Raw genomic sequence first — 21,669 nt, forward strand, 5'->3', positions numbered from 1 at the left:
CGTGGCCTGAGAGTAATAAACTATTACCATGAAGTAGAGAGGGATGAATACACTCCCATACATGCAGATGGCATATGAACTATACATATACTGGGTTTANTGGTCTCTTATAAATCTGCTGTGTATCATTAGATTTTCTGTAATATTGGGGATGTGGTAGCAGCATTGGCATCTATGCTCCTTTTCATCAACGAGTATTCTACTCAGTTCTGCTCAATGGATGCCATGACTAATGGAATTAACTCCTGGATCCAATCCATTCAAGGCACCGGGGTGGGGGGGGGGGGGGGGGGGGGGGGGGGGGGGGGGGGGGGGGAGAGGAAGGGAAAGAGTCCTGCATTGGCTATAATTAGGGCCAGGTATTACTATAAAATATTATTTTTTGCCTTTTGGGCACAGTAGTGTGTTTCTGCTTTTTTACTATTTTCAATGTTACATCTACTAATTCAGATTCCTTGGCTGTTCCCTCTACACTCAAAACATAGTCCCATTTAACCTTAAAACTGTTCCCATTTGGTGAAACGATGCTTCCATTTGTGGCTTTTGAACTGGCCTCAGTTTATTTCACATATTATTTAATTTTACTTGATTTAATTAATTATATATTGTTAATAGGTTTTAGAGGGTGTGGTGTCCCATAAGAGTTAGAGTTTGAAATTCAAACTAGCTTTGAATTTCTTGACTGTATAATCAAATTTTAAAGATATTTTTTTATTTTTGCTTGATGCTTAGCTTTTCAGTGTAATATAAATAAATGAGAGAGTTTTTGCCATTTGATCTCATAAAACTAAAAAATAAGCAAGAAAATATTCAGTAGAAGAAATTACTAATATTTATATCATTTCAAAGCCTAAAATCATTCTACTTGATTCCTATGAAATGAATTAGATCATTCAATTAAAATCTGAAATAACCTAATTAAACACATCCTATCACAACCGAAAGTTTATTAAAATAGTGCATTATGTTTCAAGCAAAATACTCTAGACTATGGATGTCAAACTTGCCACGTCATGTGGTGTGTTGCGATGTATCACGATTCTTTTTGCATTGCCGGCAATGGGGTGGGCACAGCTTCGGTATGATGAAACCGGCCTGTGGGCCGCCAGTTTGACACCCCTGCTCTAGACGCTCAATTTATGTGAAAATGATATGTCTCATATATAAAATATGTATTTGTTAGAAAGTACATAAGAAGCCCTACAGAATTTTTTACTTTTTTTAAAAAAATAGTCATACTAATCTATGTATCCAATATTATGTGAATATTGGATAGATTAGTACACCATTATTTTTAAAAAAATACTGGTTTTCAGATACGTTGACAAAGATATAAAAACTTATCTATATTCCAATGAAGAGAATGGTTCATGGTTGAATTCTGGTGTCCCTGGTACTCTCTTGAGCTTATTTGAAGGAAACAAAAGACCTTAATACATCTTCTTCAACAATCAATACCCAGACAAGCAGGGATTAACACCAGACAAAAAAGCAGAAAACTATCCTAAAGAAGGAACTAACAGTGAGAAAACCATATGCCTACTAATACTGGCAAGGCAAGCTACTGTGTATAAACAGGGAGCATACCACATGCTCAACAAACAATTTAGCTAAGAGCATTAAGGTCTTCATATAACCTTATTCTTTTCCTGTACCTATGTTTTGGTGCATCACATCTATGTTCTTTTCCTGAATAGAATTTGTTAGTGTTTTCATTATACCACAACATTAATTGAAAATTATCCTGCTTTAGTGAAAATTCTATTCTTGGGCTGAAATCAGATATAGTCTAAAATAGCGAATTCCAACACAGTACCATAATAGTACTATATGCAGGACTGCAAATTTTAAATGATTGTTGACATTGAAATAAAAATAATTTAATATGTTTAAAAAAGACAGAATCATTAGAAAGTGCTGCTTGTTGCTAGTATTTATAAAATCCCACTTACCCAAACTTACCTTTAAGCATGTATTGCTGTTTATAAACTAAATACACAATCTACAATAGATAACAAGAAACAATACGGGAAAAGGTTTATCTTCTAAGTGACTGAATCTAAGAAAATTTTAAAAATCCAGTTACAAACTGAGTGTCTTTCTTTCAGGAACAGTTCAACTGAGGTATTTGTCAAAGTTTCACATTATCTTCTAAGAACTTTAAATGACGAGCCTTCATACTATAAGATGTGTACTTTTCTCCCATGAGTTTCCGCAAACATAGCTATTTAAAGGAAGGGAAAAAACATCTTGTAATTCAAACTTGAATAGTACATTTAAGCAAATTATATGCAAAGCTGATCACTATTAAGTCCACAGATAACTAGTGCACATATCTGGGAAATTGCCCAATTAAGAATTCATAGAACACTGAATTTGGTGGCAACACTAAGACATGGTAACAGTGGAGAATATATGCAGCTCAGGGTTGAAATGTTGGTATCTTGGTATTCACTAAGCTTACAAACATTTCATTGCCAAACAAGGTAATATGGGTGCTTTGGCACAAGGGAATTGGATTTGTACCTTGTCCGACCTATCTTGATCTACCTAGTTTGGTTGGCTGTATTGTTTCATCTTAGATTGTTCCTGACTATCTTGCTGAAATAGTTTGTAGATTGGGTTTATTTCTATGAGTCTATTATTTCTGATCTATCAGAATGCCAGTTTTCTAGGAATTCCTTTACATTCTTAGATTTGGCTTGTATTAAAATGATTCATTTCTTGGTTAGATTTTGAACTATTCAAAAAGCAAACAAAGGCCCAAGAAGGAAGCAAACACATAGGCACATCCACCCTTATCTTACTTCTTGCCATCAGCCTATAGATAAGGGAGAAGAAACTCAATACAGGTAGTTTTGACTTGCAACTGTTTAACAATTGAAGTTCAAAGTTATGAAAGCATTGGAAAAAGAGCTTTACAACCTGTACTTGCACTTAGAACCATTGTGCTATCCCCACAGTCACATGATCACAATTTGGTTGCTTAGCAAATGGCTCTCATTTATAACCAGTTGCAGCGCCGTGCAATTACATGATTGAAATACAACATCCTTTCAGGAAGCTGGATTCACTTAACAACTACATGATTTGCTTAAAAACAGTGATGATCCACTTTACAACCATGATAGAAATGTTCATAAAATTGGGTCCAATCATCTGATGGCTTATGACTGCACCAACGTCCGACAGAAATTCCAGTCCCACCTGTGGTCATAAGTCAAGAACTATCTCTAGGCAGAAACAATGTAACAATTTAAGTTAAGTAACTAGTTTTATTACTTCAGTGAGATTTAATTATGAATTAATTATCTGCATTAGCTGCAATCTTATTTCCACAACTTACAAGTTGCCTGAATTTATGCAAACAAATAAATGGCTGGAATTTCTGAGAAAATTCCCACTTTAGCTGTTCTGAAACTTCTACTATATTTTCTTTTTTTAAAATGCTAAAATATCAAAAAAAAAATGTACACATTTGTTCTGTCAAAAAAACATACTTCTCTTTTCTGTTCATCCTCTTCCTCCATGGCATCGTAAACTTTTTCTAGCAGCTTTACCCCAATTCCTTGAACTACATCTGCTCTTAAAATCTCAACCAATCTCCTAATATTCTGGGGACCAGATTTGTCATCTAATAAAATAAAAATAAAATACATTATTTTTTGGATTTGATTTCTGGTAACTAAATAAAGCCAATTATAATTGCAGAGATGATGTGTAACATTTTCATTTTAATTCAGATCAATATTCCCTGGAGATTCTCAGATTTTATTCAGAATTCTATTCTAAATAATCAGAATTAGTGCTTTTATTATTTCTGCAGATGGAATAGGTTATCAGTGGTTCTCAACCTGTGGGTCGGGACCCCATTTGGGGTCGATCGACATTTCACGGGGGTCGCCAAGCAAGGCTGTCCGCCATTTTTTTGTCCGCCATTTTTCCCCCCTTTCCGGCGGGTGCCTTACCTCCCTTGGGCTGGGCCAGCTGGTGGTCGGCCTGCTCCGTCTCTGCCGCTTGCCAGCTACGCCTCGGCCGGCGCAGGGGGCGGAACCACGCATGCGCGGCACTCCCGGGCAGGGAAAGTCCTCGACTTACAACCGGTTGGGTAGTCCTCGACTTACGACCGGTTGGGTAGTCCTCAACTTACAACCGGTTGGGTAGTCCTCGACTTACGACTGGTTTAGTCCTCGACTTACGACCGGCTTAGTCCTTGACTTACGACCGGTTGGGGTCGCGGCATTAAAAAGGTTGAGAACCACTGGGTTAACTGAACCTTTAAAAATGGGAATTGCTTTTCTTCTGACTTAATATTAATGTTTTTGTTACTAGAGCAGGAAATCTAATTTGAATATCACAAGTTTCAAGCATAACATACAGACCTGAAGGAAACTCTTGAAACTGAAATTCATCAGGTTCTTCAGCTGCTTTCCCATGTAAGATCAGTGTATCTCTATATTTCCTATTTAGTCTGAATTGTGAGTCAGGTGTTGACATTGCAAATTGTGAGTAATTTTCAATATTATCCATTTTTAGTGTTTGTGTCATCAACTGTAGCAAGTCATTCATTTCATTACTTTTTCTGCAAAACAAGAAAATATTTCAGCATATACCAAACCATACACAATTCGAGAATTTTAATGGTGAACTATCTGAACTTAGTACACAGAACTGTGTAAAGTATGGCTTAGGTCTTATTTTCCATAAGGGTTTTGTCATTTTTCTCTTCTTGCTCCAGAATGAGGAAGGGGCTGGAAATAAACCAAGAGCGAGCAAGACAAGAATCAAAGACTTCACAAAATCATACTGGTTGTCATCAACTTACAACTGGGCCTGGAATTTCAGCCATACAGTGTTGTGGTCATAGGTCGAAGCACCATGTGATAGGACTCAATTTTACAACTGTTTTTATGACAGTCATAAAGCAAGTCATCGTGGTCATTAAACAAATTACATAGCTGTTAAGTAAATCATGCTGGAATCCAGCAAAAATGTTACAAATCATGGTCATGTGGCTGCAGGATGCAACAACCGATTGTAAATGAGAGCTGATTGCCAAGCATCCGAACTGCAATCACATGACGGGGGGGGGGGCACGGCAGTCTTAACTTCGAGAATGGGTCATAAGGAGCTTAACTGAACGGTTGTTAAATAACCGAAGCTAAATCGAGGATTGCCTCTAGTTTCGTGGCCTGAGAGTAATAAACTATTACCATGAAGTAGAGAGGGATGAATACACTCCCATACATGCAGATGGCATATGAACTATACATATACTGGGTTTAGGAATATTTGTCTATTGGCTGGATCAAAGAGACTTTATGCAAAAAACTACAAATTTCCAAATTCTCTTCATAAAATTTTCCAAAGGGGAGAAGGGAAGCTTCAAGTTCAAATTAAGATAATGTGAAAAAGATGCAAAAGATTCTGATTACTGAGATTCTTAACAAAACTATCAATAAAAATCATGTGAATTTGTATTGTGTGAATTTTTACTGCGTTTAAAGAAAGCTACACAGAAAACTCCTTGGCCACAGTTCTTCTAGCATTTTTCTCTTTCAAATATAAGTGGGAATCATGAATTACCATTTCCCAGTTTTAATTTTTTTTGTATGCTGCTTTCAATCCAGTTATTTTAGGTTATACTCTTCTTTTATAAGGAGATCTTAAAATAGTTAATATTGAGGAGGTTTTTATACCAAAGTACAGTGCTTCCTAAACTTGGCTATTGATGAATTTTTATTGGGTCTTGAACTAGGGACATGACTATATCACACGTGCATACAGATACACAAATGCATTCAGTGACTGGTTATGGCTTAATATCCACAATGAACTTATCATACAATACACTAATGGTTTATAAACAACAATAGTTGTATTTATATAATAAACAAACCATATATGTGATTAACATGTGTAAACCAACCTATAATTACGGACAGAAAACACCTACCTTTCTTTATAATCTCCATCTGATTTTTCCGTAGAACTTGTAGAAGAGCTCAGGTCATCCTCAGTACAGCAACCAGTTAAGCTTTTCTTCTGTTGAAGACAGTTTTTCCATGTACAAGAAAACAGAACCATTACAGGCATAATTCAATAGAAAATTCTTTTTCTTGCTTCTCGGTGAAAGAGAAATGTGAATTTAGCTCCATTTAAGGTTCTAATGAAATATTTTTGTAGAGGACAGTACTTGAAAGCACAGCAGATTACAAAATACTTTCAATGATGATAAAAAGTTTCTATAAGCATCCTACAAAAGGACATATCAGAACCACCCTGAGGGGGAACTCCTACATCAGGAAGTCCCCAAAGTCTGTGCCATGAGCTATTTCTGAAAGACCCTCCCACAAAAGGATGCTTTAACCAATACAGAAGAATTAAGTTACTTATATATAGACAAAGGAAGACAAGGATCATGAGGCAGTCCTTAGAATAACAGCATCCCTGTGAGATGTGTTGGGCTCAGAGAATCACTTAACTGATTTTCATGTCTACTGGAGGCCTAGTAAAGTAAGTCACAGTTTCCCACGAAGGAGACATATTTTATATTTTTGCAAGCTAGTTTGATCCATCAGGAAAGTATGATCATTGAGGATTTGTGATCCAAATAAGGCTATTGAGTAGAAATCTGTTCTACTCAAGTATATCTTTGATGACTTGTCTAATATTTCTTTTATAACTTGTCTAATATCTCTGGCGCACCATTCCTCTTCTCTTCAGACAAAAGGTAGGAAATACCACTTCCTGGCCCTGTGGAAAACCAAATTTATTTGAATATAAATGTTTTGTGATGGGGTGGTGGTGGAGGATTTACCAGGAGGCTAACAATGGGCCTCCTAAAATGCTTAAGATTTGTTCAAGTGCTCCAGGATTCATAGTCCATTCACCAAGATCCTGGTCCTCAACTGAGCCAATCTCCAGATGTGTTGTGGATCAAACATATTTTGCCATGAAAGATAGCACCCTGTATTCAACCCGACAAGAGGTTTGGCTGCTTCTTTCATCAGCTATCTCTCTTTTTTTAATATTGACTATGGGAGTCATTTTATACATTAGCAAAAGTTTTAAAAGAAGGTCAAAGCTGGTTATGCTGAGGGCACAAAAGATTCATATTGCATTTTATTGCTTCTTCTAGTCAGACACCCTGAATTACTTAGCCCAGACAATTCATTCTGGACTCTTAATATAGTTTTTGTTCTCTGTAGTGGGGTTTGGAGAGGAGGCATCAGGAAGAGGAGGAAAGGAGGATGGGAATTCAGGATCAATTCTGCTTCCTCCTACCCCGTTTTCCAAAATGACCATGCCAGCTGGAGAATTTCAAGATGACATTTCCCACCTTCCCCCGAGGTACACTGTCTGTAGAAACAGCTCAAGCGAATAAGGCTATGGATCAATAATGAATCAGTGACAAATCCCAGATGAATCTGGCATGTGGAATAACACATGGTTTTCAGGGAGCTAATTTAGGTGGCAGAGCCAGCTGAAGAAGTCAAGCACTTCTATTCTGTCAGCGAAGAATTTGGATGTCCAATGCTGCCCCTCCTGTGCCACTGGACTCTGTGGAAAAGCAGTTATAGGTCCGCAAGAGGGTGTGAGTGGATGCAGCTCATGATCAGCTCATGAACACCTGCAGAGTTAATCATATTCTCTGGCAAAATGTGAGATGCACCTGTCATGTTGCTGAGGTTGGTGCTCTTGCTTGGAACTGAGAAAGTACTACCCCCTCCCCCCAAAAAAGCTGTGTTACAACAATTCTAAGCCCTGTCTTCAAACTTAAGGGGAGGGAGATATTCACCATAGGTTGCCCCGCCTCTGCTGTAAAAAGATGGCAGTAAGATTTTCCAATATAGTCCTCTCTCTTCAGAGGCATGATATAAGCAATACAGCAGAAATCATAGATGTAATAATGTAAGTAGTAGAAATTCCATGTATTGACGGCAGACACATCCCCTTTTTAATATTCTGCAATATTGTAAATTGTTTTTTGATGTACTATACTTAACATATGACAACTACTTACCTTATCGGTGCTGGGTTCTGAGGTAAATTGAGCAATCTGAATACAACGGTCTTCCCTTGGATGTTTTGTTTCTGTTGATGCATTATAAGACATTCGTCTTACAGAAGGCTCTGAAAAGGAACAATGAAAAGTATGTATGGTTTATTCTTATTTTACTTCGTACATGCACTAATTATGAAAGCAAGCTCAAAAACCTGACAAACTAAAATAGGCCTTTCTTCAGTTCAGTTTAACATTCATCCATGTATGAGATTTTTATCCTGCCTTTCCTCCAGGAATTCAAAGCAGTGTACAATCTTTTTTTTTTCTCCTACAGGTAGGTTGGACTGAAAAATTTGACTATCTCAATGTCACCTATTGAGTTTGAATGGCTGGAAGAGGATTTGAACTGGGGTCCACTCAATGATATTTTAATCATTACAGCTTAATCCCTTCCACCCTATTGTTTATACTTTTCCAACAGCCATGAAGGGGTAGTTTCCAATTCATATAGTAGTTGATATGATCATTATGGCCAGCCACAAAGTATGCGTTTCCCAGAAAGCAAATTCATAAAGGGGAAATGAAGGGAATTTGTCAAAAACCTCAGTACCAAAGACAACAGATCCAACACACCAATTCATTGTTCAAAGACATGCCTATTTCCAGTCAGCAGATTACGAAGGCTAATACAGTAGGTAAAGCAGCCAGGAAACTAAAAGTAGAGTCGGTGCCTTGTGTCCCTCTCACTATTATAATACAACAGAATATTCATGTTACACAGGACAAACTGAAGAAGCCTACAAAGAGACCAAATACAGCACTAAGATGAAACAAATGAATTTACACAGAAACATCCACATTAAGGAAAAACACAGCAGAAATAAGAGATTGCCCCATCATTTCTCATACTCTCCATGCAATAAGATATTTCCTGCCACATTTTTACACTCAAAGATGCTCCTTCCTGTTTCACTGGGTGCCTTTTTTTCCTCCCCTCTGGGCAGCGGTGAATCTTTTAAAAACATTAAGTGTAACTATCCAATGTTTTTATTTTCCAAAACGTCAGCATGTCAGATTCCCATTTAAGTTTTCAGTTAAATTAAACCATCTTAAAAAATAACTTCAGGAGTCAGAAAGAGCACAAGAGGTGTCAAGAAATTTGTTTTTTGCTGTTACAGTAAGGCCCCTTTAAGAGAAAAGTATTACGAAAATTTGTAAAGGATAAGGTGTGTGTATCTATGTGAATATAAGTAAGTAAAATGTAAAGGGAAGGAGGCAAAAAAACCCTTAACATGAGACAAACAATCAAGCAATAAACAAAAGCCTAATCAAGGAGCTGCCAAGGAAAAAAACAAAAACCTCACCAACAATGACAGAGCAAGCTATTTTATAAAAACAGAGAGCAAACCCCATTCCCTTCTAGCACTGAAAATGTTACCTAGTTGACTCCAAGCCAACAACCAAGCTCAGAGAGCCCCAAGGACTTCACAGCAAAGAAAACTATTACCAGAAGAAAGCATATCTTCTTGGGATTGCTTTAATCTTCTCCTTTCTCGAGCTGATAATGGCCGATCCTTTGAAAGGAGAAAAAGTAAAAACAGTATTTATTGACTATATATGGCACTGATACACCTTATTAAAAGAAATTAAAATTTTACAACTAAGTGATAGGTCATTTGACATTTCTTTTTATTTATTCTACAAAACTCATGAAGCCGCTTTGGGAAAGAACTACACTGCTCTATTACTCTCTAATCCTATTTTAAATATTTCTACATAGTTCTGGCAATGTTACATCTAATTGACATATAAAATGAGAATATCCAAATTTAGTAATTTCTAAAATGGACATGTTGGCACAAACCTTGGAATGTTCCACTTCAAAGCTTTTTGACTTTTTCAGAACATTTGCAGCACGCTGATGGTCTGTGTTAACTTCTTTTGTCTTTACATTCACATCAGGATAAGCGGGCAGTTGCCGATGACCAAGTGCTGCAATCTTAACAGGAGAAATAGCAACTTTATAAAAGGTACAGTATGAGAGTTGCATTCACTCACGAATGTGTGGAAGGATTCTACAAGGGCAGGGCTGGTGAGTGTGCTGGTAGTGCTGAATGGCAGCCTTCAGTAACCCATTCAACAGAACAGAATGTTCCTAGTAATATTTCAGTAACATCTGGAGCACCACAGGCTATCCAGCCATGGATGAAGTTCATTCCCAACTTATTAATATTCAAAAAGCACTTCATTTCATTTTTTCCACAGATAAAATAGAATATCATATATCCCAGACAACATATTATACATTTATCATTCCAGTAAAGGCAGATGTTTGTAGCATATATGCTGCAAACTAACATCAGCTTTTATACTGAAATGTGCTAACCTATAAAACAAAGCTTTTTTAACTGAACTTTAAATTGAATATCCTTGGTTAACGTAAAATAGCAATGGCAATAGCACTTAGACTTATGTATTGCTTCACAGTGCTTTACGGCCCTCTCTAAGCGGTTTACAGAGTCAGCATATTGCCCCCAACAATCTGGGTCCTTATTTTACCAACCTCGGAAGGATGAAAGACTGAGTCAACCTTGAGCCAAACTGCTGTCAGCTGGCAATCAGCAGAAATAGCCTGCAGTACTGCAGTCTAACCACCACACCACCAGGGCTCTATATCTATAAAAACTAATGGTAGTTGGGGTTGTTTTTTTAGTTTTAAACGAGTTAAACAATTGTTCTAGTATCTCGGATGCTTCAAAAGCTGAAAATGCTGCTGGTCAAAACTATATTGTTGCAACTGTAAATATTGCCTCTGAGTTATCAATTTGTCTAAAGAATATCCCTACTTTCACCCAATTTTTTTTATATGACTATTTTTTCCAATTTTTAATGTTGGATTTCCCCATATTTAGCATGGGAAAAAGTACTGAATCTTTTTTTACTGAACATTCCATTTCATAGCTTTCTAACCAATAAAATTGTTTCCAGAGATATAGGTATTGTACTCAATTTAGATCCCAATACTGTCCTAATCTTTACCTTGTCTAAGCAGATCTCAGACTGCTTCTTATGTCGTCGCTGTCGTGACAAGGAAGGCTCTTGAACTGATCCTTGAGGCCGAAAACAAGGAGTGCTTATAGGCAGAATGAGATCTTTAGCTTCTTCTGAGTTTCCACAGGAAGCTTCATTCTACAAATATATATACATACTTTACAATACTTGAATTCACGCTTTCCAGAATCAAGTATGTACACTTAGTTCAAAAGTGTTAATAGAAAGCCAAAATTATTTTTATTTTAATCAAAATTAAATTCACTTAAGTATTTGAAGAAAATCCTGTCATCTTACTTTAAAATAAATCACTGACATAATTATATTTGTGTCGCAGACTACAAAATTCAAATACTTACCCAAATTTCTATAGGAATAGTTGGTACTAGCAGTTTCTCAGTACAGTCCAGACTCTGGAAAGAGAGTCTGCTGTATTTTCATGAATACCGTCTATTATATTAAATAGAATGTGATATAAGTATTAAAAACTGAAAGAGCAATACCTCCATTATTGAAGGGAGTAAAAGAACTATTAGCTAGGCACTAAACACAACAGCTGGAGGCTGAGACTAATACTTTATCATTTACCTAAGCCTAAACTAGTAAACTAGTAAGTAAAAAAATGACAAACCACCCTAGAAGATGACAAAGATAAACTTTTTTTGTAATATTGCAAGGAAAACTACTATATGTGGATGTCCTATATGGTATGTTCTAGTCTAACTTACTTCTGATTAATTCCAGCAAATCTTCCAAGATCTGGAAGGGCTGTTGTGGTTGTAGGAAAAATAGGAGAGGAAAGAGTATTATGCACTGTATATTTATGGACTTTCATTATTTATAAAAATAATCAAGATGGACTAAACATCTAAACATTTAAATAAGGTTTATTTGTTTAAATTCAGTTTGCCTATTTTAGAAAATTATGGAAAGAGATGCAAAGGGATAGGTGAATGCACAATTTTTAGAAAATTTGCAAAGAGATGCAAAGGGATAGGTGAATGCACAATTTGCTAGCTAATAATAATTAGCTATCTTAATAATTCTCAAGTCCTTAGTTAGAGTTGAATTATGAAGTTTCTACTAGTCTTAAATTGGGAATCTAACTGTAGGTTACCCATACATAAACCATAACAATAAAGCAACATTTGCCTATCCCAGGTCCTTGGGAAGGACTCGACTGGGGGATAAAAATACCAAATCCAATCTAAACATCTGGCTGATTGTGTGACAAAACATAATATTTTTAGGCTGCCCACATATTATACAGAAATACATTCCTAAAAAATATGAATCCCAAGCAATGGACACAATTAATAAATATGGTGTTAAGCAATGCTACATTAGCAATGAACCATAAAAAAAATCCAAGACTAGCAAAGCATCAATATGTCGGAGGTTCTGTCTCCCTCAAACACTTTTGTGCTGTAGAAGAAATCTGCACTGCTTTGCCTGAAGAAGAAGAAGAAAAGGAGCTGTTCCAACAGAACAAAACCAACTAATAGCACAGGATAAACTTATGTCCAGAATCAGTTCATGACAGAAGTTTAGCACTAATAATGACTGAAACCGCAGAAACCAGCTTTTCAGAGTCTAGTCACATTTTCAACAGATTTGCAGGTAGTCCTTGACTTACGGTCACAACTGAGCCCAAAGATTTTCTGTTGCTAAGCAAGACAGTTGTTAAGTGACTTTTACCCCACTTTACAACATTTCTTGCCACGGCTGTTAAGTGAATCACTGCAATTGTTAACTTAGTAACACATTTATTAAGTGAGTCTGGCTTCCCCATTGACCTTGCTTGTCAGAAGGTCACAAAAGACTATCACATGATCCCCGGACACCGCAACCATCATAAATACATGCTAGTTACCAAGCATCCAAATTCTGATCACACGAGCATGGGGATGCTGCAACAGTCTCTAAGTGTGAAAAACGGTCATAAGCCACGTTTTTTAGGACCATTGTAATTTTGAACATAAACAAATGACTGTAAGTCAAGGACTGCCTGTACATCTTCTAATTCATTCATATTCACCTACACAAATACATATGTGAAAAAGAAAATAATTACTTTATTGCTTACACGTGGAATCTTTGAACTGGGTTGCAGAACCTTCGTAGTGTCATCACCATTATCGGTCTCCTTGGCATCTACGTTTCCAGTTTTGGGGCAAGGCGTTGTCATTTTCAGTAAACTTTCTTCCTTTAATTCTGGGCTATTTTTTGCTCTTTCAGGCTCTGCTTCATTGGAAATATGTACATTTCTGGATTCTTTATGTTCTGCTGACTGTTTGGTTGCAGAGTTTCTCTTTTCCAGTGGAACAATAAGTATATCTACTTTGCTCATTGTTGCCAAAGAGGCATCCAAGCTATTCAAACCATTTTTGCTGTTTTTTTCAGGTTCAGGTGCTACTTTCTTTGAAGAAGAAACTTCAAATGTTTTATTATTGATTAAACATTTATCTTCATTCTGTAATATTAAAAAGTATAATTAGGTCACCCATTCTATTAAGATAGATTATTTTAAATGTAAGCATAAAATTACAGCAATCTATTTTGATCCGACTTGATCCAGCTATGAGATTTTGCATGGGATGGACTGAGGAAAGACATGGCATGCCTTACTAGAATGGTATTATGCAGGAGTGGCTTAGCCAACAACCACACCCACAAAAGACCTCTTGGTCATATGGGAGGTGCATGAATCATGGAAAAGGTCAGTCATATAGAAGTCAGGCTGTTGGTCTGTTAGATATTTCTTGCAATGGCCTTAGTTGGTCTGGAAGTGGGTTTCCCTGTCCTTATTTACAGGATGCTTTGAAGGCTGTGTAGCTCCAAGACACAAGAAGGTCCAATATCTTCAATCTATGTAGATCCAAGATCTTCAATCAGGTACCTGACCAAACATGCAAAAGATGGGAGGTGGTATTCCAACTTATTAATCTTGTAAGATTATTACAGTATTACTGTAACAATATGTTGTGATGGGGCAGGTATGGGAACTTAAGGCAAGAAGGGTACATTGGAATTACTTATTAATTCCACCTCTCTCCCTGTGTTACCAAGCCATCGCATTTTTGAACATCAGTTCTTTATAGAACTTAATATTTACATCAAGTTTTCCATACTCCCATAAATCACCATTCCAGCTGCAAAAAAGATAGTGTAACATGCACTGTATAAAAAATGGCTGTTCTATCTTCTACTCATTTTGGGTTCTCCAAGGGTTAGTTTTACTACTCTTGAGCAGACCCATGCCTTATAGGGGTAAACAACTTTGTGAAGAACAAGAAGCTCACTTCACTTTTGGGTAGCGTGTCAGGGACTGAATTCTGAAAAGTGAATAGCAGAGGAAAAAGAACTAAGTGGGAACCGAACAAAATTTAAATTTATTTTAAACGGAAGCAGTTAATTCATTAGTCTCCATGGATTTCAGAATTTTCTTCTGTGAAATGTAAATTGCAATTCAGTGGCAATTTCTGTAGGTTTGGTGATACCCAACACTCTAGGGAAGGCATGTCAAACTTGCGACATCATGTGACGTCGCGCGATGTATCGCGACCTTTTTCCCATTGCTGGCAATGGGGTGGGCGCGGTTTCGGCGTGACGCATCCGGCCCACAGGCCAGCAATTTGACATGCCTGTTCTAGGGCAACTGACTATGCACCTCCAATTGAACAGAATTTAAATGGCTATCATTATGAGAAAAAAACAGATAGAAGTACTAAGAATTAATTGGTATTCTTTCTCCTTAATTTGAAACAAAATTTGTATTTCATCAAAGTTGACCATGGGCTTTGTTTCTGTCCCACCTGTTCTGGCTACAGAGCTAAAATAATAACTTGCCCCATTGGACTTCTTTGAAAGTTCATCTGGAAGCTTCTGAGGTACTGTATTTTCTTTCTTTAATTCAGCTTTCTCTGAAGATCCCCGAGGATTGGGTTCAGATATTTTCTTATGATTTTTAGATGTTTTTCTTTAGGGAAAAAGCAAGAAAATATCAGATTTCCAAAATGTAGACATTTCTAAATAATTTTTGCCAAAACATAATTTCTCATATTTCTATGTATAGGTTTACTTTTTCTGAAGTATCACATGCACAGCAATATGGATATTATTTTAGATACAAAACTGCTTCTCAAGTCATAAACATTCATGAAATATGGTTTAATTAGCAACTTTTAAGAATGTATTGGTTAGATCAATAGGACAACTAAATCCAACATCTCAAGAATGGCCAAATGTAAAGTATTACTTCCTATGAAAGATGCCCAACATATGAGATGCATAACGAGCTAATAGAGCAGAAGTTACTGCTAAAGAAGTTATGGCCCTGATCACTATCATCGTTCTCATTTTCTCTGTAGCCTTTGGATTTATCTCCTATGCTGCTGTAGGGGTTTACCCTATTCTGCACTAAACTCAAGGGGCAACAAAATGAAGGTTAACCTCTCTATTTCCTTTCACAGATAAACCCTCCTCCAATATTTAGTTTCTTGAAAACTTTTTATAAAATTGTGAGATATGAAAATATTCTTCATTTTGAAAATAAGTTTTGGTAGATCTTTGCACAAGAAATAATTGAGGACAACACAACATGCAGTAAAAAGTAGCTAAGTGTTTGAAATCATTACGAGCCAATGAACCAACATGATATAGAATCAAACTGATGCTGAAGATATTATAGAGCTGCTGAAATAAACCCAATTACACCTTTTCTTAGGCCTTATGCTATCACTCATTACAACACCGCCTTTTGTTAGAGCTAGCTCTAGTACTGATCCAGTCGGCCTTTGAATTAAACTGAGTTCTGAGAAAGTAATGATCAACTACTAGACCAGACAAATTCCATATAAATAAAATAAAAAAACAAACACTGAGGGATTGACAAGAGTCCCAAATAAGACAAGGAATGGCTTCTTCCCCAGTTACTATAGTTAACCTATGCCAATCAGTTGCTATCAGCTGATACTTCAAACTGATGGGAATATACAATTGACACTTTGGCCAGAAGCAAGACAGCAGCAAGGAAGGGGTCTTTTGATTTCCCTGTATTTTTAATTCTTCAGGAGGGTCCCAGCATCAGGACCTATAATATCAGACTGCTGCATAAAGATGTGATCTAGTCTTCTGACAAATCACTCCAACGCCAACTTCGGACTTGTATAAGCTTTTGATATTTTCCAGCTCACGTGGAATATCCATCTGAATCGCCAAAAGTTCCATATTGGCAGGAATCGGGTTTGGTGGCTATTAGCTAATATAGAAGGAGCTATGGTTTGGGTTATAATGTGAAACTAACTCAAAGGTTTATTAAGTGTTTCTTTATTCTCTCTCTCTCTCTCTCTCTCTGTAATAAAAATGGGGTGGGTTTCCAAGTCAACCTTGTCTCAAGAATCCATTATCAGAGCCGGTATATGAACCCCAGAATGGTGTAGCACCAATGATAACATTAAATACTTTGCCTCAAATTATTTTTCATTTAAACATCTCTTACGCCTTTGTAGCTTCCAAAAATAGAGAGATTTGCTGCTTGATATACGGTTGCCTCAGTATGCTCCTTACACTGGGTCTCTCCTCTGGCTTTTTACTAAGCATTGTTCTTATCAGTTCTTTCAACTGAATGCTATAATCTTTTGGCATTGGTGGCAGCTGTTAAAAGAAGAACACAGAAGAAAAAAAAGAACACTTTTCATGAGCTTAAGGCATTTTCCTATTTTACTATGCATGTTAACCAAAGTTCTGGGAGCATCTTTCTGAAAGAGGCTGAAAAGCAGGGCTAGAACTCTAACAGGGTGTTGCAACTAATATCATTAAGAAATGTTATAATTGTCTAGAACTTTTTAAACATTTAATAAGATATTAATAGATAAGTGATTGTCATTCTGCTAAAAGCTTGGAAGAAATATTCCCAATGTGAAATTGGCTTGTTCTCAAGGTACACTAAATTTTCAAACAATTCAAACAGCTTTCAACGTTTGCCGCTCCTGTCACATGCACATAGACTGTTGTTTTTTCCCTGCCAAATAGCTGCTCCTACTTTTCTTCTTTCCTTCTCCTCTAGAATACATCACAACTGTAAGAGAACAGTCCCATTTCAAATGACATGTTAACAATTGAAACAGGAAACCATTTCCATTTAAATAACATTCTTTAGATCACAAAGCTCTCCATCTTCATTTCCTTATGAGATGCCCATATGACTTGGACGGATGGATGGATAAATGGACAGAAGTCAGCAGTAGCCAGCCTTACAAGGCAAACCAAGATGGTTGCTCCTACCAATTCTTCAACTGTTATGCGTATTATCCAACCTGAGTGTGGCAGGTAGAAATGTCTCAGCCATTTCTGACTTGTACATCTAATTAAACTGTATATCATTTCTGTACATGGCCATTAACTGTTCAAGGTATAAATGAAAAAGAGGTAGAATATAAAGTCGGTACTCTGTCTCTGTCTGTCTGTCTGTCTGTCTGTATGTGACGGAGTCATTTTCTTGGTTTTGGCTGATGTTTTTCTTTTCTTTTTATGATGCATGGCTGCTAAGTATTTTTGTTTCTACATTGTGTATTTTATGTATTGTATTTATTTTTTTTGTAAACTACCTGGGATATATGAGGCAAGCAACTATATAAATCAAATCGAAGAATGAAAATAAGTCATGATGTTGCTGTCTTTTGTTAGTATAACAATAATAATGTTTTATGGTGGTGCTGAACAACTGGTACTTATGAAGTTCCGGCCTTCCCAGCACATACATGGCATGTAATTGCGATCTGCACATCTGACAACCAACTGGCACTTACGAGAGTTGCAGCATCCCACAGTCATGTGATCACCATTTGCAACCTTCCCTGCCAGCTTCCCACAAGGAGAGTCAATGGGGGAGCCAACAGGGAAGTTCACAAGTCTCTGCCTTCCTGAAGCAACCACTCCCAGCCCCAACATGCTCAACCTAAATATTAGGCTGAAAATGTACCTTTCCTTCGATGATTCGATAAACCAGGGAATTCATGTCTTTAGCATTAAAAGCATGCTTCAGGGTAGTCATTTCATATGCACAGCAACCCAGGGCCCAAACATCAGACTGTAAAAGCAAACGAAGCACAATAATGTATTTTTGAAAAGCCATCCAGATAAAATCAAATGAAATACACATTGCTTCCCCAATCTATTTCACAAGTGCCCCATAAATCAAATATTTTAAAAGTCCTCTTATGTAGCAAATTGATCAAAGTTTGCTAGACATTGCTGTTAAAAGTTATTCTTTCTGTATGTCTGTCTGTCTGCCTATGACAATGCAGATTTTGAAAATCCTGATGTAGTTGCCATTCCAACATATCATATTGTCTATTTTTGTTTCCTCTAGATAACCTACGTATAGATGGAATCTTTTTTAATATAATTCACTAGATGTATTCACTAGAATTATGAAAATAATGTAATTTTTTAAAAATAGAATCATGATAGAAACATTTGAAATAAGTTGCAGGGAGTAGAAGAGGAAGAACATCAGGAAGATTCATTAGGAATTAACAAGTAGGACATGTTTCAAAATGTTGCAATATGGAACATTCAGTCTTCCAGATCTTCAATCTGTCCTTCTTCCAGAGTAGCCCATCCCATTCACGCTATCCAGCATTTTTTTCTTTTCCCTTCAAAAGACAATCAACATTCTAAATACTATGCATGTTAAATTTCCTTAGCAATTTCTGTCTTTGGGAATGTATTTGCTTTTTCTTTGTAAACTTTTTTCTTGTTCTGCTATAAGTTTGTAGTTTCACTATAAACAAGTATACTAGCCACAAGAATCCAGAAAACTCCAAAGATAGCAAAGAAATACACATTATTGGCTCTCCATATATTGGTTGTGTGAATGCTGGCAGCCCAGATATGATAAGTCTGACTGGTAATACCTCATCTCAAGAATAATGTAGACTGGTTACTTGAGGATAGATACCTAAGAGACTAAGTTCATTTATATGGTATATTTTTACCTTGTAACTGTAAGGCTTGTTAGAGAACAACTCAGGGCTCATATAGTAAGGAGTGCCAATTAGAGTACTAGCCATATCATGCTGATTTTCCAGCACTCTGGCTATTCCCAGATCTCCCACTTTGATAATATTAGAACGCGTCAGGAAAACATTTTGAGTTTTGAGATCTCTGTGCAGAATGTGCTTCTCGTGCAAATACTGAAAAATAAAATAGCAGAATTCACAAATCACATATCAAGTTTATTTTCCTGAATTACTGCATGAAAAAGAAACAATGATTTAATAGACTATGAGCTCCCTGCAGAAGGGAGGGAATACATTAAATAAATCTCTCAAGCTGGATAGCCATTATTACCAATCATAGTTTTGTTGACTCTGTAGATATTAATAAGATGATCAAAAGTACATCAAGAATATATTCATTATTTTCCATTCTAATTACAAATATCCATGGAAACTAGCAATAGGCTCCCTAGAACACATTAGATAAAACGATTAAAATCAATTCATGCTGAAATTCAGTGATGTCAGAACTGTCTGGTAAAGGGAAGTCGGGTACCTGCAGTGCCATAGCAATCTGAACAAGCCACTCTACCACTTGAGACTCAGGAAGAAGTTGTCCTTTCTGCTCTTTCAGTTTATGATATAAGTCCCCTCCTTCACAGAAGCCCATGACAATGTAAAGCAAGCCATCATCCCCTTCCCAGGACTCTCTATAGGTGACTATATTTGGATGCTTCAGTTGTGACAATAGCTGGGCCTCCTGCTCTGCTGCTTTTCTCTCACGGCTTGAGGCATGTTTCAAGTTCAGCCTTTTTATAACATACTGCAGAAATAGAAAGAAGGTTTAATCTTTTTTTAAAAAAAGGATATTACTGTAAATGAAAGAAATGTAAAGACCAACCATGTGGGGCCGTTTTGTACAAACTCGGCTAACACTATTAAAATTAAAACTATCACCTGAGAAAGGAGATGAGTTGCTTAAAATAAAAAAACCCTCCCACCTGCAAAAGCAACTTGCATGAGAGAGTAGAGAGGGATGCAAGAAGCAAATAAACTTGGAACTTTATAAAAAGGGATGGCAAAGTAGCCTGATAATAGAAGTGGTATTTCAACCTTTGACAGAACTCTCCCTGTAGCATTTTCCACCAACCATCGAGGCAGAAAATCCTCAAATGCAGTTTAAAATATAGATCAACATTTTCTCCTGATTACTGGACACCTCAGCATATGGGTTGCCTCTTCAGTCATGCTGGAAGTGTAAAATTGATAAGGGCACACTGAATGCTTATAATGAAGAGTTTTCACTGTTGCCCTTTTTGCTTTATTTGTTATTTGCTTTACAAGACCAGAAATCAATAAGTTTATAAAGATGTAAGTGAATTGTTTAATCATTTATCAAAATCTTGGAATCTCTGTATCAAGAATTATGGACTGGTTTTCTTCTCCTTTCATACATATCAATTTAATATACTAGACTCAAAATAAAAAAAAAATCCTGATTAGATTTTCAGATTATTTAAAGCTTTAATAAGATCTAATGTAGGTGTCGTCTAAAGATATATTTACTAATGTTCTGATCAAAAGCTGCTCTTGCAGGAAAAAGAACGGTTTGAGGGGATTCGCAGAAAAATTACGAGATTTGGAAAGAGTCCCTCTTCTCAGGATAAATCCTGATGAAGAATTGGATGGCGAGGATAGAAAGCGGGAGTGCTGTAGATCGGCATCAACCTACAAAAGAGCGGGGACACCATCGATAATAAATTTCAAAGCGAGAGGGAGGAAAGGATGGTCGATCCTATGTTCACACGGAGCAATGCCTGTTGCTGAAGGAAAGCCACCACTTCGTGGCGCGAAGTTGTTTTTGAATTCCCCTTTGGTGGGAGAGCAAAAGCAACCAGTGACTCGCACAGGCCCCTGTCCTCCATCCCCAACCGGCAAAGGCCTCCGGAGACAGGGAGGGAGAGAAGGAGGGCGAGCGAAAACGGGTGCAGAGGAAGCGTAGCGTTGTCCCCCCCATTCCCCGCAACACGTGTCCCGTGTCCCTCTCCCAACAACCCCCTTCCCCCAGCCCTCCTTACCTGTTTGCCGTCATGCCGGTGCCGCACCAGGCTCACTTCCCCGTAACTGCCCTTCCCCACAACCCGCACCAAAGTGTATTCGCCCAGGGGCATCTTCACGCGACCCCACACTCAAGTAGCCCGTTGAGAGCCGGGAGCGGGGGGGCTCCAGCAGCCCCCATCCACCCCTTGAGAGAACGCGGCTGCCGATGCCATAGAGATCACCAAACCTTGGGGTGCCATAGAGAGCACTACTTCCAGAACGTACAAAAGAAAGACGTCCTTCTAGTTTCTATGGTTAGTATTACCGATGCTTGAGCGACCATTTTGAACGCGGGCAAGTTTTCTTCGGCGCATGCGTTCAATCCTGTTATCTACAATATTTATACTGCTTGTCAGCCATTTTAGTTCCGGGCATTCTGGCTAGAGTTTTGAAATTGCAGGCATTTAAGCCGCCTGAGTTGTGACCGATCGTGCTCATTGCATTGGTAGGTTAGTGAGCGATGTTGCATGTCTAGACAGCTCAGTGCAAAGACCAGGCTCTCCGTGT

The 21,669-nt window shown here is 37.4% G+C and overlaps 1 protein-coding gene across 1 annotated transcript; it reads right to left on the reverse strand.

Annotated features, from left to right (window-relative positions):
- Positions 1–1,893: 1,893 nt before the first annotated feature.
- Positions 1,894–21,363, reverse strand: LOC107287358 (serine/threonine-protein kinase Nek4). Its single transcript, XM_015815862.1, has 15 exons — positions 21,141–21,363; positions 19,619–19,885; positions 19,060–19,257; positions 18,042–18,149; positions 16,560–16,714; positions 14,909–15,038; positions 13,134–13,532; positions 11,048–11,197; positions 9,873–10,007; positions 9,516–9,582; positions 8,027–8,136; positions 5,957–6,045; positions 4,383–4,582; positions 3,501–3,634; positions 1,894–2,224 (listed from the first exon to the last, which is right to left on the reverse strand). The coding sequence occupies exons 1-15, from the start codon at positions 21,231–21,233 to the stop codon at positions 2,132–2,134; spliced, it is 2,328 nt and encodes a 775-aa protein (XP_015671348.1). The 5' UTR covers positions 21,234–21,363; the 3' UTR covers positions 1,894–2,131.
- Between the last annotated feature and the right edge of the window lie 306 nt (positions 21,364–21,669).

Source organism: Protobothrops mucrosquamatus, unplaced genomic scaffold (assembly GCF_001527695.2).
Source record: "Protobothrops mucrosquamatus isolate PMUCROS unplaced genomic scaffold, P.Mucros_1.0 scaffold380, whole genome shotgun sequence".
Lineage (NCBI taxonomy): Eukaryota > Metazoa > Chordata > Lepidosauria > Squamata > Viperidae > Protobothrops > Protobothrops mucrosquamatus.